General features: G+C 40.8%; 1 protein-coding gene across 1 annotated transcript; it reads right to left on the reverse strand.

The window, feature by feature from the left end:
- Positions 1-2,329: 2,329 nt before the first annotated feature.
- mlycd (malonyl-CoA decarboxylase) lies at positions 2,330-11,945 on the reverse strand. The gene is made up of 5 exons (XM_076142371.1): positions 11,311-11,945; positions 7,211-7,323; positions 6,935-7,091; positions 6,330-6,482; positions 2,330-3,457 (listed from the first exon to the last, which is right to left on the reverse strand). The coding sequence occupies exons 1-5, from the start codon at positions 11,854-11,856 to the stop codon at positions 2,912-2,914; spliced, it is 1,515 nt and encodes a 504-aa protein (XP_075998486.1). The 5' UTR covers positions 11,857-11,945; the 3' UTR covers positions 2,330-2,911.
- Between the last annotated feature and the right edge of the window lie 1,725 nt (positions 11,946-13,670).

Consider the following 13,670-nt stretch of genomic DNA (forward strand, 5'->3'; position numbering starts at 1 on the left):
CCCCATCAACAAGTAGCCAGCTCATTATCCAGATAAATGTCAGAAATGGTTGTTTTTATATCAAATAAAGCAAACATGTTCTATTATTATTGTTTCATTAGTTGGTCAGTTATGTTTCCCCCCTGGTTGTGCATGTTTCTGCCAGGCTTTCATGTTGTTTCGTTTCCATTATCAAAAACATGTGTCTGAGAATTTCCCTGAGGAGGTTTTTGATCAATTATTAAGAGAGTATATGATTAGAACAGAACAGGTTTTGTCTTGGTGCTCTTTGGACTTGATGGAGGTATGGATTGTTCTTCTTCCTTTGAGGATGACCATAGTGGATTGAATCTAATATTGACATGTTTTACAACAATGTGTTCACAAGAAATGGTGGAGTTGCGTTGAATTGGATTGGTTGCAACTGTTTTTCCCTTAAGAGTTTGTGTAATTGGCTTATTGCATTATGACTCCAGTTCCAACCAGTGTGTTTTAGGAGAAACAGAACATGAGTCCATTTTCATTTGTAACTACCCGCTCTGTTTGTTCAAAGAGAAAGACACCTTCCTATAATGTGAAAATTCCACAACCACTACCACCATGCTTACTGGTCAGTGTGAGCTATGAAAAATAGATTAGCCTCATTTGTAAAGCAATTTCCTCAGAAAGAGAGACAGGACAAGCACACACGCACACACACACACACACACACACACACAGACACACACACACACACACACACACACACACACACACGCACATGCACATGCACACACACTGACACAACCACTACACACACATGCATTGAAGATTAACGAAGAACCTTTGAATTACTGAATTACTTTCAGATGAAACTCTACTTTCCACAGCAGACAGTTTCTAATCAATTGTAATTAGGTCTTCTGTTGCTTTTTGGGAAGTATTGCTTTAAGACGTGTGGCAGACATCTGAGCTGTACAATATTGAAGTCGGTTGTAAATCCATTATCAACATGTGCCCAGCTGGCAATGTGACAAAACTTCAATCTGACGAGCTACAAATGAAGACTTGTCTAAGTACACACTGCGCCACTGTGGAATCAGTGGTCAAAGTGGATGAGACACGGCGTACAATTATATGAAAGCAAATGTCTACAAAGGAGTTCTGATATAGCAATTTAATTATACCGCCAAGCACAATTATTCAACTGATCGACAGTGTGTAATAGTATAAAAATCTGGGTTTGCTATAATATTTCAGCAATTTAAAAAGCATCGTCAGATTAATTTCAGTAAATGGATGAGATGTGAACATTATTAGCACTTTACCCTCAGCAACTTTCAAATAAAATCCCATCAGATGAATGTGCAGCTGGGGTTGACTTTCCTCTGAAATGCCTCCACTGAGAACCTTTGTAATGTTTCATTTGAGGAACCCTTTGTGTCCATAAATCAGATCTCACGGCTGTGAGTGTTTAAAATGTGACCACTTTGTCTTCAGCATCCTGTGGGAATCACTTGACTGCCTCATTTGAAACAGACTTTATTTCAGCTTTAAGATGTAATGTATTTAAAATCATAATCAAAAGCTATTGGACTTTGAAGCCAAAGTTTTTTCCATTGTCACTGCCATTCCTGGGCAAAGATGACTCAAATCACGATCTGGCTGCCGGCTGCAGGTGTTGTTTCCATGGCAACATATACCACACTGTATCATTCTCTATGTCGTGATGGTGTGACATTGCTCACGTCCCCGACTCATCTCTGAAAAGAGAGGTACGCGCCTCTTATCGTCTCCAGTATCACCAGAAATGTACGCACCCTCTCTCAAGGGCATCCTTTAAACAACTGTCCTTTTTATGCTTCTTCAACCCCCACCCCCGCCCCCCACTTCACAAGTGAACACCATCAATCTAGCCATTTATTTTAACTTTATTTCTCACTCCATTAGTTTCTAGGACACTGAGCGGCACAGGGAGAGGAAAGGGAGGAGAGAGACAGGGTGCAAAAAAAAAATGAAGAGAAAGTTTGGCTCCTTGGAGAGATAAAATGTAATTTCACAGTCAACTTGCTGTGATATATTATTTCACAACAATGGGGGCTGATATGAGCCCTGGTTGGCACCTGTATAGAACAGTTAGAGCATCAGTGATGGGTCTCTAGAGAAGGGGGGTGGGGGGTGTGTGTGTGGGTGTGCGTGCATGCATGCATAGGCAACATTATCAAACATCACATGAATGGAACTACTGGGAGCATCTGCCAGCCCACTGGGTCTGAGTGAGCACAGTCGACTGTAAAATATGAGTAGTCATGACAGAAAATATTCGCTCACTTTGGTTATTGAATACAAAATAGTTTTTCCACTCAGTGAATTTATACTATTTTCTTTATTGACTTGCAGAAGGAATACACAGTGTAGTAACAGGTTAAAGCATTCTCTCAAAATAAAAGCAGAAATCTCTTCTATACTCTTCAATTCTTTAACATCTTTGTGTTAAGACAGTTAAATCAAATGAAAGATTCAAAATCTAATTTATTCCAGTTGCTGCACACATTCGTGGCTCCTGCTTCACCATTACACGCACTGTTATCCATGAACATGGTAAAGCATTGATAGATGCCTTGTGCTTCATTAGCTTCAGTCTCTCGGCCTGTGAAACACACACAATATCACACAACTCAAACTAGAAACCCAATGAGGCATAAAGCTGAACTGGTGCACTACTTACAGTGGATGGGATGAGAAACAATAAGTGGAAATGTTCTAATTTCAAGGACAAGATCAGCTGGTATTTATTTCTGCTGTGAAGCCATTTTTGTATATTAGGCAAAATATCTCAAATTTTAAAGATAAATCAAACAAAACAAAGACCTTCAGTGAACGTGTCACTGATACAAAGCACAATCTCACCTTCAGAACAACTGAATGTAAGAGTATTTATGTCACTTCTTTCTCACAGCTTGCTGTTCTTGTGGAACTGGGACACTAGTCCCAGCACCTGCTCTGATGCTGTGATGACCTTATTCTGCAAGTATAGAGCACTATTTTTGGATGTCTCGTTCAGGAAATAACGATAGTTCACCATTATGCCACAAGAGTTTGCAACACCTCTGGGACTTGTGTCAGCATGCCAGTTCAGCCGCCACATGGTGGCGCCATTCTGCAAGTGAAAGTTGGCCACTGGGTTAAACGCGTAGCCACGCCTCTTCTCCCCGTAGAGGTACCAGGCGCAAAGTCGCATCAGGACAGGTTCGAGGACACGGACCAGCCTCTCAGAACGCAACCAGTCACTGGTGCTGATCAGCTTGCGGAGTGCGTCCATCGCCGGGGTTCCTGGAGCCGAGTCAGTGGCCTGCTCCACTTCCCTCCACTCCTGCTCAGAGAGGAGATCAGAGCCTCGGCCTTCCTTCCTGTACTGGCTGAGCAGACCTTGGAGCCAGGTGGAGAAGCCGGGGATTGGAGAGAGACTGGAGAACTGGGTAATCTGAGGGAATTCACTCTGGGAGAGGTCATGAGGGTAAAAAGCATAAAACAAAGAGAAAAGAAACGTTAAAAGGTATTGAAGCAAACATGTAAAAGGCAGCAGACATTATTACCCACTAGAAAGGAAAAGTCACCAGTTTGTGGAGCAGCGGAAATGCTCACAAACAAAACTAAATGTTCTCATCTGTGATCCACTGCTCAGGCCTTAAGCTCCACAGACATGGAAGACATCACAAATCAGCTCCATTGCTTCACTATACTGCCCTACTAATGGAGATGGATGATCTCCTCTCACCCTCCCTCTTGTGTTTTCCACCTCCTCCTCAGTTCCTTGCACTCTCACCTTTAATGCATAACCTCTGTCTAGTCTCAAGTCTCAGTAGATCTCGCATCAGTATTTTTCCATCCCACTGCTTAGCCAAAACCCAGCCCTGCGCCCATTTTCGCATACGGCTGTCTGGGTTGATAACTGACAAAACTGTGTAACAGAGGTCTGAAAGGCTGAAAGAAGCACACAGCTGTCGGTCTTAATGTTTTGCTCTCTCCTCAAGATTCTTTTCCAAAACACTTCACTGTATCAATGTCTCTCCTTTCATCATCTCAGGTGTTTCTAAAGGAGGAAGAGGGATGAGTTGACAAATAAAAGTATGATGGTGGAAATGATAACAAAGGCAACCGGATTGTGAAAAGGCACCAAGAGCGGCGAGGAGGAGCACTGCCAAAGAAATGCCTCTGGGTCTAATCGCCAAAGACAAGACAGTCCTCCTCTGTTCACCTTAAATCACAGCTGTGACCTTTTCCTTCCCTCTCTATCATCTATCATCATCTCTTGGTGGTCCCTAGGTAGAAAAAGCCCTGTTACTAAACTGGGGCGTCTGTAGATTACAAGTCTGTGTTGTGGCTTTCTATTGCCTTGAGGTTAGAGTGCTGCGATGAAACAGTCAAAGGTGGTGGTTTGATTCCTATCAGGGTCAAATAGAAGGCCCAGTATACCTCATGCTAAGTAGAACTTTCAGGGCAAAAAGATTTCTTGACAGGATGAAGTTTCTAGTTTTGTTTTGTTTTTCCACAGGAGTCCTCAGGCATTGCCATTCAAAACTCACATGGTTGGTTGAGTCAGGTCAACAGGCAGATGTCTTCTCCTTGAAGCACCACATCTAAACTCATGCATTTTCCCATCTACCTTTCTACTCTGATGTAAAGGAACAAACCATTGTGTTTACTGTTTTCTTTGCCTTTTTAAATCGCAAAAATAACCGATAGCTACTGCCAGTCCCTCTCTGTTGATTGTAAGGTTCTTTCGCCACCGGCTCAGCTTACAGTTGCTTTGTGACTGTTCTGCACCCATTATCAGAATGAGTGGGATCAAAGAACTTGCTTGCATGCTGCACACAGCGTTCAAAGGCTCACATTGTTAGTGAAGAAGATCTGAATATAAGCAATGTTGAGCTGCTTTGGATTAAAGTTTGTGTAACACAAAAGTTTGAGTTTGGCTTTTACTACTGGCCCTTCATTTCCAAAGGAGACTTCACAGAGGAGCTACAGTCTAAGCTCACAGAAAGTGTTCTCAAGCTTATACACTACAATATAATAATAACCTTATTTCCTATCAACAATACAAACAGCCCTACATCAAAACAAAAAACACAAAGCAATATCCACCGTGCTCACTGAACCTTATGTTCTCATTAATAAAAATGCCAATAAATAAAAATGCCTACAGCAATCTAAACACTTTGTTGTATGAATAACTAAAGTGGAACAGGCTTATAGCACTGAAACCAGATTTTACGAGGATACATTATAAAGAGCAATTTCCCATCTGCTGGGTAGAGTGGCTTTTGATGTTCCATTCAATGTTCCAATCATTTAACAAGTGTGAGCTGGAGTGGCCTGACATGAAAGGCTCTCCTGCATTTATTGATAGGAATGGATTTCATTACTCGCCCTCTACAGACAACTGCTCCGTTTCTGTGTGTATGCATTCACCTGTGTATGCCGGTGCAAAAACAAGTAGGAGATTTACGCTTCAGCCGCAGACTTGAGAAATAAGGAAAAAACGAAATTGAAAGGCGAATGAACCAAAATTATGCTCGTCGCTGCTTTATTTCTCACTGGAATAATGCTTTGCCATCTGAGCCACACCTGAAGGCTGCCATAGTATTGTAATTGAATTGAGGATGTGAGTCAGACACGATAACGTCTGTTGTTCCAGGGATGGAGTTGAACAACAGTTATTAATTCTACACCATAGGGGAGGAGCTGAGGAGCTGCGAAGAAGATTAACAGCTGTGTCTGTGCATGGTCATGATAAGCTATTATTATCTAGCTATAGTGTAGTAGAATGGTTTAGAGGCTTTAATGATAAGACTGAGTATTTACATATTCCGTGTTTACATAACCCTAAATCAAGGGGTCATATTATACAGATTTCCATGTTGTTATTTTCACTTAGGGGTCTATTGTAAACTGTTGCATGATATAATGGGCCAAAAACACACACTGTGCTGCAGCAACCTTTTGCATAATGAGTATCTTCGTTTATAGACGCTGTCTCTGCCTCCTGTGTTCTGATTAGCCACTCACTCACCAGCCTATTACTCCTGAAAAGTGTAAGCAATGCATTTACTTTTGTTACAAACCTCATGTTTGCTAGTATGACAACGTTCAGTACAACCTCCCTATTACTTTACGGTAAAACCATGACAATAACACAATGCGAAAACGCACTAAAAATTCCATAGTGCTGCTTTAAATGTCGCACTTCCAAATCTACAAATGGAATTTAATATCATAGATTACTTCAAAGTATTTCAATATAACAATACTGTCCATATTCCTTTTCATCTATTTGTCCAGACAAACAATCCGAAAGACCCTTCACCCACCTGCAGTTCTCGGACCACCCTCTTGATGAGGTGGTGGCCCAGCTCCTCCCCTTGTAAGCCAGCTTGCGTGGAGGAGAGGGAGTAGAAGATGGCTGCATTTATCTTATTCACGTCCTCTTCGGAGTCGAGAGTGGCAAACTCACGGACGATGCTCTGAGGAAAAATATTGTCAAGTCAGGGAAATAAATAGTGACACTGATACTTGCAGATCGTGTCCAGACACAAGCCAGTATTTCGGGGATTGGGTAGATAGCTGCAGCCAAAGCAGGCTTCTCAATTTAACAGTATTGCAATAATTACACATGGTTCTGCCTGATTTCTTGTCAACATGAGAACTCCTATGGCGAAATTGTGGAGAGTGTTTGGCTTTTTCACACAATAAAATAATGAAGTTCCAGTGTGTTGTCAAAACAGCCTTCTCCTGTAATAAACAGCAAGTAAAGGAAGGCAGATCTGTAGTGATTGGGCCCTGAGGGATCCTAAAGCTCAAGACAATGTTCGATCGGGAGGACTAGTAAATCCCAGATGTTTACAGTTTGGCTAAGTGTTAAGTGTTAGCTAAGTGAAACAAACCATTATAGCTGCTCACAGCTCTTGCCTCTAACCTGTATATTATCAGAGATGCCTTCAGTCAGGGCCACATGTATAACAACCAGAGGTTCTCCAGGCATGGCAGCATGGACAAAGGCATAACAACGGCGGTATGGCCCCACTCTGCGTTTAAGGTCAGTCCAGTTCCTTAGAGGGTGCACTGCCTCATACCTGCCAAAAGACAGACCATCATGCTGTTTCCAAGCATACTGTGCTGTGTAAATTGTAATTGAGGACAACAAGTTACGACAACTGAAAAGCAAAAGAGGAAGAGGCATGTAGGCCCTTACTGGCTGATCTTCTGCAGGATTTCACAGGGAGACTGCCAGGTGATTCTTTCCAGATGGAGCAAACCCACTGAAAACCATTCAGAAAGCAAGCCCTTCAGTGTGCAATTCAGGTCCTGTGGGGGAAAGAAAGGTGAAAGGGGAAGATAAGAATTTACTTGCACATCCGTAAGATACCAGACAATTCATATTATTCTTTGCCTTAGTGAGGAAATGGCTTAGCAGTCGGCATACTGGTTTACTGGCCTCAATGAGTAACACATTTCCTTTCAATGTGCCCATTCCAAATCACTCACTAAGGTACATAGAGTTCTTTCGGCGAAATGATCTCAAACAAATTCCTGTTTCTTGTCACCTGTTTATATCATACAAAATATACCAGAACATACTACTAAACATACTATACAGAAAAGGACAAAGTAGCACAGGCTGTCTTAACAATCTCATGAAGCTCTTTATTAAGAGACTGCCAATATTATTGACTGGCAGCAGTGCTACTGAAGTTTGTCTGCGGGCTAGGGATGATGCTACACACACATACAACACAATCCATTGACACTGTGAAGGGTGTGTGGTCCCCTGGGTGTCTATATGATGTTTGAATTTTCGCACATTATGAGCAGTGATGTGTTTGAGTTTGCAATGGGTGCAGTGGAGGCACTTCAATAAACTAAATGCCATTTCAAAGTAGACCTGCCGTTATTCAAAGGTCAGACTTCATTTAAAGCAAATCTCAGGCAAACACACAAACAACCACGTACACACATATACACCTAATATTGACTGTTCAGGTGGGTGACTTCACTTCAGGCTTCCTTTCATGCTGTCTTGTCAGTCATCATAAAAGCTAATACAAACAAGGTCAACTTTATGGTCATGAGTTATGGAGTAAAATTGAGGGAAAAAAACCTTGCGTGCCGACAAAATATGCACATTTTTCTTACACAAAGTAGCGGTTTATGGAAAGCCAATGACAAACTAGAAAATCCCCTAATAGAGATCCTTCGCCCGCACCACTGCCTCACTTCCTGTTTGGCATCTTCGCCATCAGCTTCAATTTCGCATTTCAAGCCGAATGATTACCAAGTACTCTTATGGCACAGCCAAAAGGTTACAAATGACCTATTTGTGGATCCGCCAGAGCACTGCTGAGATACAGTTTCACTTCCAGTTTGACATATTCGCCATCAATATGGATGGCGGCAGTGCCATCCAAGGGACCAATCAGGATACAAATGTGTCATCGTGGGGTAATTGTGATTACTACATTGATTTGCAGTGATCCTGACCCCTAAGGAGACAAGTGGACCCAAGCCATGTCAGTAAAATGCCAATTATGGCATATTAAAAGCAAACAATTGAGAGAATTGCACAACTGGGAGTACTGTGGCGCGAAAGCCATAGGAAATGGTGAAACTGGAATGTGGGGGAAAATGATATTCTCAACAAGAAGATTAATAAATGTGTTGCATTCGTCAAGAGAGTGATACAGGCCTGGATTACTACACTGTTGCCCATTAAGTTGGAATCATTATTTATTCCAACTTTATGGCCAACAGTGTATATACAGTTTGTGATGTTAGTGTCAGCATATGCACAAAAACTGCACAAAATGGCACAAAACGGCCAAACATATCTGTGAAAACCGTATCACATCAAGACTAGGGTGCCTAGGGTGCAACATTCTCACACAAAAGGAAAGCCAAACTAAAACATGTATTGCATTGAACCAGCAGAAGATGCTTTGAAAAGTGAGAGTGGAGCATTCAAAGCAGGAGGAAGAAAGAAAAGAGGCAAAGAAAAAAAATGGGAAAGGCAGAAATTCTTCATATAGTTACAGACAAACAGGAGGCCTTGCTTTGACACTGAAGCAGCTTCAGGTAAGGCACTGATGCTGTGAGCTGTGACATGACCTCTACTGCAAAAGCCTCTCCGTTGTGAACAGCAAATAGATTGTTATTACAGAGAGCCATGCAGTCAACAGTGCCTGGTAGGAAGAGTGTATCTTTTCAAGGTCCGGTGACCACCGATTGCCGAAAGGTTGACAGGTCAGACTCAGTGTGCCAATGCCTTTACTCCAGTAGGCTCTATGCCACATGACAGCCTGCTAGTCTCTCAAAATAGTTTCACGCGTGCTTTGAGGAACCTAGGGAGCAAGCTCAAATTATGTCTAACTTGTCTTTAGATGTTTCATTCACAATGAAAAGCCAAGAGGTAGAAACAGCAAAGAGAAACATCTAAATCAATTATCCAACCAAGAGAGACTAATCTACTGTAAAATTCAAAATGATCTCTCTTGCAAGAACCACAGCAACTGCAACCTTGAGAATTGCAAATTTTAGCTGCTTTAGTAATTTCCAAAACTCAGTGGTTCAGAGCTACTGGTATTTTTCCTCCATCTTTTTTAACTGCCACTTTTCTCTCGCTAGTAGGAGCACATTTATAAACACAACCACTAAAAGCTATATATTACAGTGACCTTTCTCTGTTTGTAGATCAATCAATTGCGGTTATAAAATGCTGTGCGTCAGTGGTCACCATGCCGACAGATGTGCACCCTGTTGGTAGCAAACACATTAAGATACAATAGACCTCAGCGGGCCTGAGTTGTATATCTGCATCGGCCTCTTATCAGGCACAAAAGAAATACTGAACAATCACACAAAGGCTAGCAGGGAAGCGAAAAGCTCTGATTACTTAATGGTGCAAGGTCAAAGGTATATAAACACACACACAACGGCTTGATTCTATAGATAGAAAAAAATACATAAAAACCATAAACTCAACAGAAACCATTTTCAATCAAGCATCAGTCCGCAGGCAAAGACAGCTCATATCATCTCGTTACTGTTCCATAGTGATCTCAAGTAGATACACGCAGGCACATGACTGTTCTGCGGTCAAGGCAGCAATCTATAAACACTATCATTGGAATTTAGAATGAATAACTTCAACAATTGAAGCTTTCAACTCATACATAATAAATACAACACATGATTTGAGGGAGACAGGATCAGAACATTATTCCCACAATAGGTGCACTTACCCATCGCAAAGTCCTGCTGATTCTTTAGTAAATGCCTCAGTCAAGGTTACTTTTGGTAACACAAACCAAATGTTTACTTTTATAAGGACTTGTCCAGTTTTGGAAGGCAAAACCACTTAATTGCATAACTGAACTAGTTGTAACTACTACATGCTGATGGAATCTCAAACACATTAACCTTTTCACCGATACTTGTTTAACTTTTCAAGCAAAAACATTTGAAAATGGCTGACACTGTGAAGGTCTTTTCCAAAACTTTCTTGTACTGTGGGTAGAAATAAAGCTGAAGCTTCCTGACAGATGCAGAGAGGCTGCATTTGTATTTCACCTAAAGCAGGTGACCGCTAACATCAAATAAAGGTCCATAGAAAAGAAGATGAATGTAATTAGATATTATGAAAAACTGCTGAGTTGTCTTTACAGTGAGTTTGTATTGTTAGTAAATGATTTTTGTATTGTAAGTATTTCATTCAAGTTTGTAATTTCACATAATCTTCAAAATATTAATTACATGCTTCATTTATTTTCTGCTCTTGTACTTGTTGATACAACACAAATTAGTTATTTCCTCTTGACATGTGAAACAAAACATTGTTAGAGGCACTGGCATCTGAAACACTAGCAGCCCTGAAGTTGAGTTTAACTGTGTTTTTGTGCCGAATAAATTTTATCAATCTATTGTCAACAAGAAACACAACCGAGGATTGCAAAAAAAAAAAAGGAAAAAAAAAAGGTTTGGTTCCTTTTGAAGAGTACAATGGAAAGTGGTGCAAAGTTCATGCGGACAGTTAACTGAGCTGTAACCAGAGTCTAGCTGGGGGAAAGTTTGGGGGGCGTTTATTTGCCGAGTGATTGATGGGTGTGGTCATGGATGTGGTGACGTGCATATCACACAACCAAGTGCATTAATCCTTGTTATAAGACCTGTATAATGCCTGGATTGTATAAATATATGTACACATGTCCAGCTCCCACGATTTCATTAACAAAGCTTTAAGAACGCGAAATGATCTGACCCATGCGAGCACCCGTAGAAAAAAGTAAATAGATCTTTTACCCTGATGTGCGGGCTGTCACTAGCTTTAGATGAGATTATTTCGAGCACATCCGCACGGAGATCCACCAGAAATTTCACTCCCCCCTCAATCCTGCTTATGTGTCTCAGTAAATGTCTGTAACGGGGGGTCAGGCTGTATCGCAGTCGATCTTCTACTTGCAAAATTGTGGCCGAGTCCCGCAGCTGAGAGTCCAGCAGTTTGGTGGAGAGCTCTGAAACGCCTCTGTGATCCACTCCGAAATCGTGCGAAAGCTTCTCCAGGAAACTCAGCTTGTCTTCCTTGTCGAGACTCCCGTAGAAGAGCATGAATTCCACGCTGTTCGATTCGGGGGGAGGGGGGTGTTTATCCCTGGTTTCGTACGTAGGTAAAGGTGCAACGACCCGAGACAGGATGTCCTCCATGCCTTTGACACCGCCGCGGATTGGGGTAGAGTAGCAGCGCCAGCCGAGGAAGTCTGAGGCCCCCGCAGCTGCTTTGAGGAGAGCCCGGTGTCGCCAACACCTCACAATATTACGGAACCCACATATTATGGGAGGCGATATCATAGCTGTGTGAGAAGTCAGCTGTCCTCTGGAACCTAAAACCAACACACCAAAACTCAGCAATCATTTCCGGGTCTCTTAAAGAGACAGCGCACCTGCAGGGCTATACTGTACTACGACTACCACTACAACTAGTAATAATAATAAATAAATAACTATGTCTACACTTCAAGATTTCACCATTTAAAGACATATAATCTTTTATTTTTAAGTATGTTTTCATCTAACAATATGAGGTTCAATCATTGCTCTGCATGTTGAAAAATGCAAAGCAATATTGTGGAATTCTTATAACCTATGGTTCCATATTTTTTCTGTTTACAATCAATGAAATCCTCTTTTAACCTCATCTAGGAACACATATTTTTGTCCATTCCTTAATAAATGTTTCTCCTTAAAGAATAACCAGAAAGTCACCAGAAACGGTAGGTCCAAGTAAACTGAAGTATTTCTGAAGACTAATTAACTACTTCACTTTAGCTTGAAGAGTTTCATCTGTATATAGTGCAGAAGAAGACATTTAGGAAAAAACAGCTGCCTGATAGCTGGATTTTTTGTTTAGTGTGTGTGTGTGTGTGTGTGTGTGTGTGTGTGTGATATATTACTGCATAGTAATGTTATTTTGAGACAAAGAAGAAGTAAAGCAGGCTTCTTAACATGTCTACTATACCAGACATTTCATGGCAAACATTTTGAGGTTCAAATGAGGAAAATAGCTTGTAATTAAAAGTAATGATGACTCCATTCAATTTGGATTCCCTGGTGATCAAGCATAGCACAAGGCTCTGGCACTGGTAAGCTTGAATGAAATGCAGTCAATAAAAATATCAGTTAAAGCTGTTTCAGCCACTTCTAGAAGAGTATGGAATATACATTATATTGGAATGATGGTGCATCCTTCTGTAGATGCATTTTTTTTGTGTTTATAATGTAACATATATGACAATTTAGATGTTAACTTCAGTACGACTCACAGCAAATTATGCCTTTCACCACTACAGAATTTATTTTACCATCAATAAATCTGATATTATCACTGAATAATTGATATGTTTAACCTACATTTGACCAAGAAAAGCTGCAGGGAAAAATACTTAATAATTTACACACAATGACGAACCTCCCAATTTTACAGCCAGTCATATTCATGATATCTCTGTCAAGAGTTTTGAACTTGCAGCACATTTTTGTAATTATTTATTTCGAAAAAATGTCCAGGCTATGTTAATGTGACCTTAGTCATATTTTGGGGGACACTTTGGAGACTTTTTATCATCGGACACCATGCCAGACAGCCTAGGCAGTATCTCACTGACAACCACCATAAGTCTGCCTGCATAATACAGTTTTTATTGGCCAGTTTGATGGCCGCTGTTTCTGCCAGTGATAAAGACTATACAGTAGGACTTATAGAGAAAGACTTATAGAATTAATCACCATCATCATCATCAATGGATTTTAATGTCTTTGTTTATTGCTTTTTTCTTTTTGTCCAGTGAAGTTATTGCAATTGAAATCATATCATTGGAAAGTGTAAATGTTATGTTTGCAAGGAGAAATTCATCCCAATATGATTTTGTTAATTTTTCAATGAAAGATTTTTTTGTATAATTGCAATGCTGATTCAGAGAGTTTCCATTGAGACAAACAAAATATAACAGACAAAAAGCAAGGCCATTCCAAAATGTAATATAAGATAACATCTAAAGCTTTGCGTGTATTGACATTGTATTGCTACACTTGCACTTACACGTGCAAAATAGTCATGTAAGGTCTGAAATGATGAGTGCCCTTTGTGCCATTTAGTTTCAAGATGC

Source organism: Genypterus blacodes, unplaced genomic scaffold, assembly GCF_046128005.1.
Source record: "Genypterus blacodes isolate CSIRO-AG114 ecotype Tasmania unplaced genomic scaffold, CSIRO-AGI_Gbla_v1 ptg000021l_1, whole genome shotgun sequence".
NCBI lineage: Eukaryota > Metazoa > Chordata > Actinopteri > Ophidiiformes > Ophidiidae > Genypterus > Genypterus blacodes.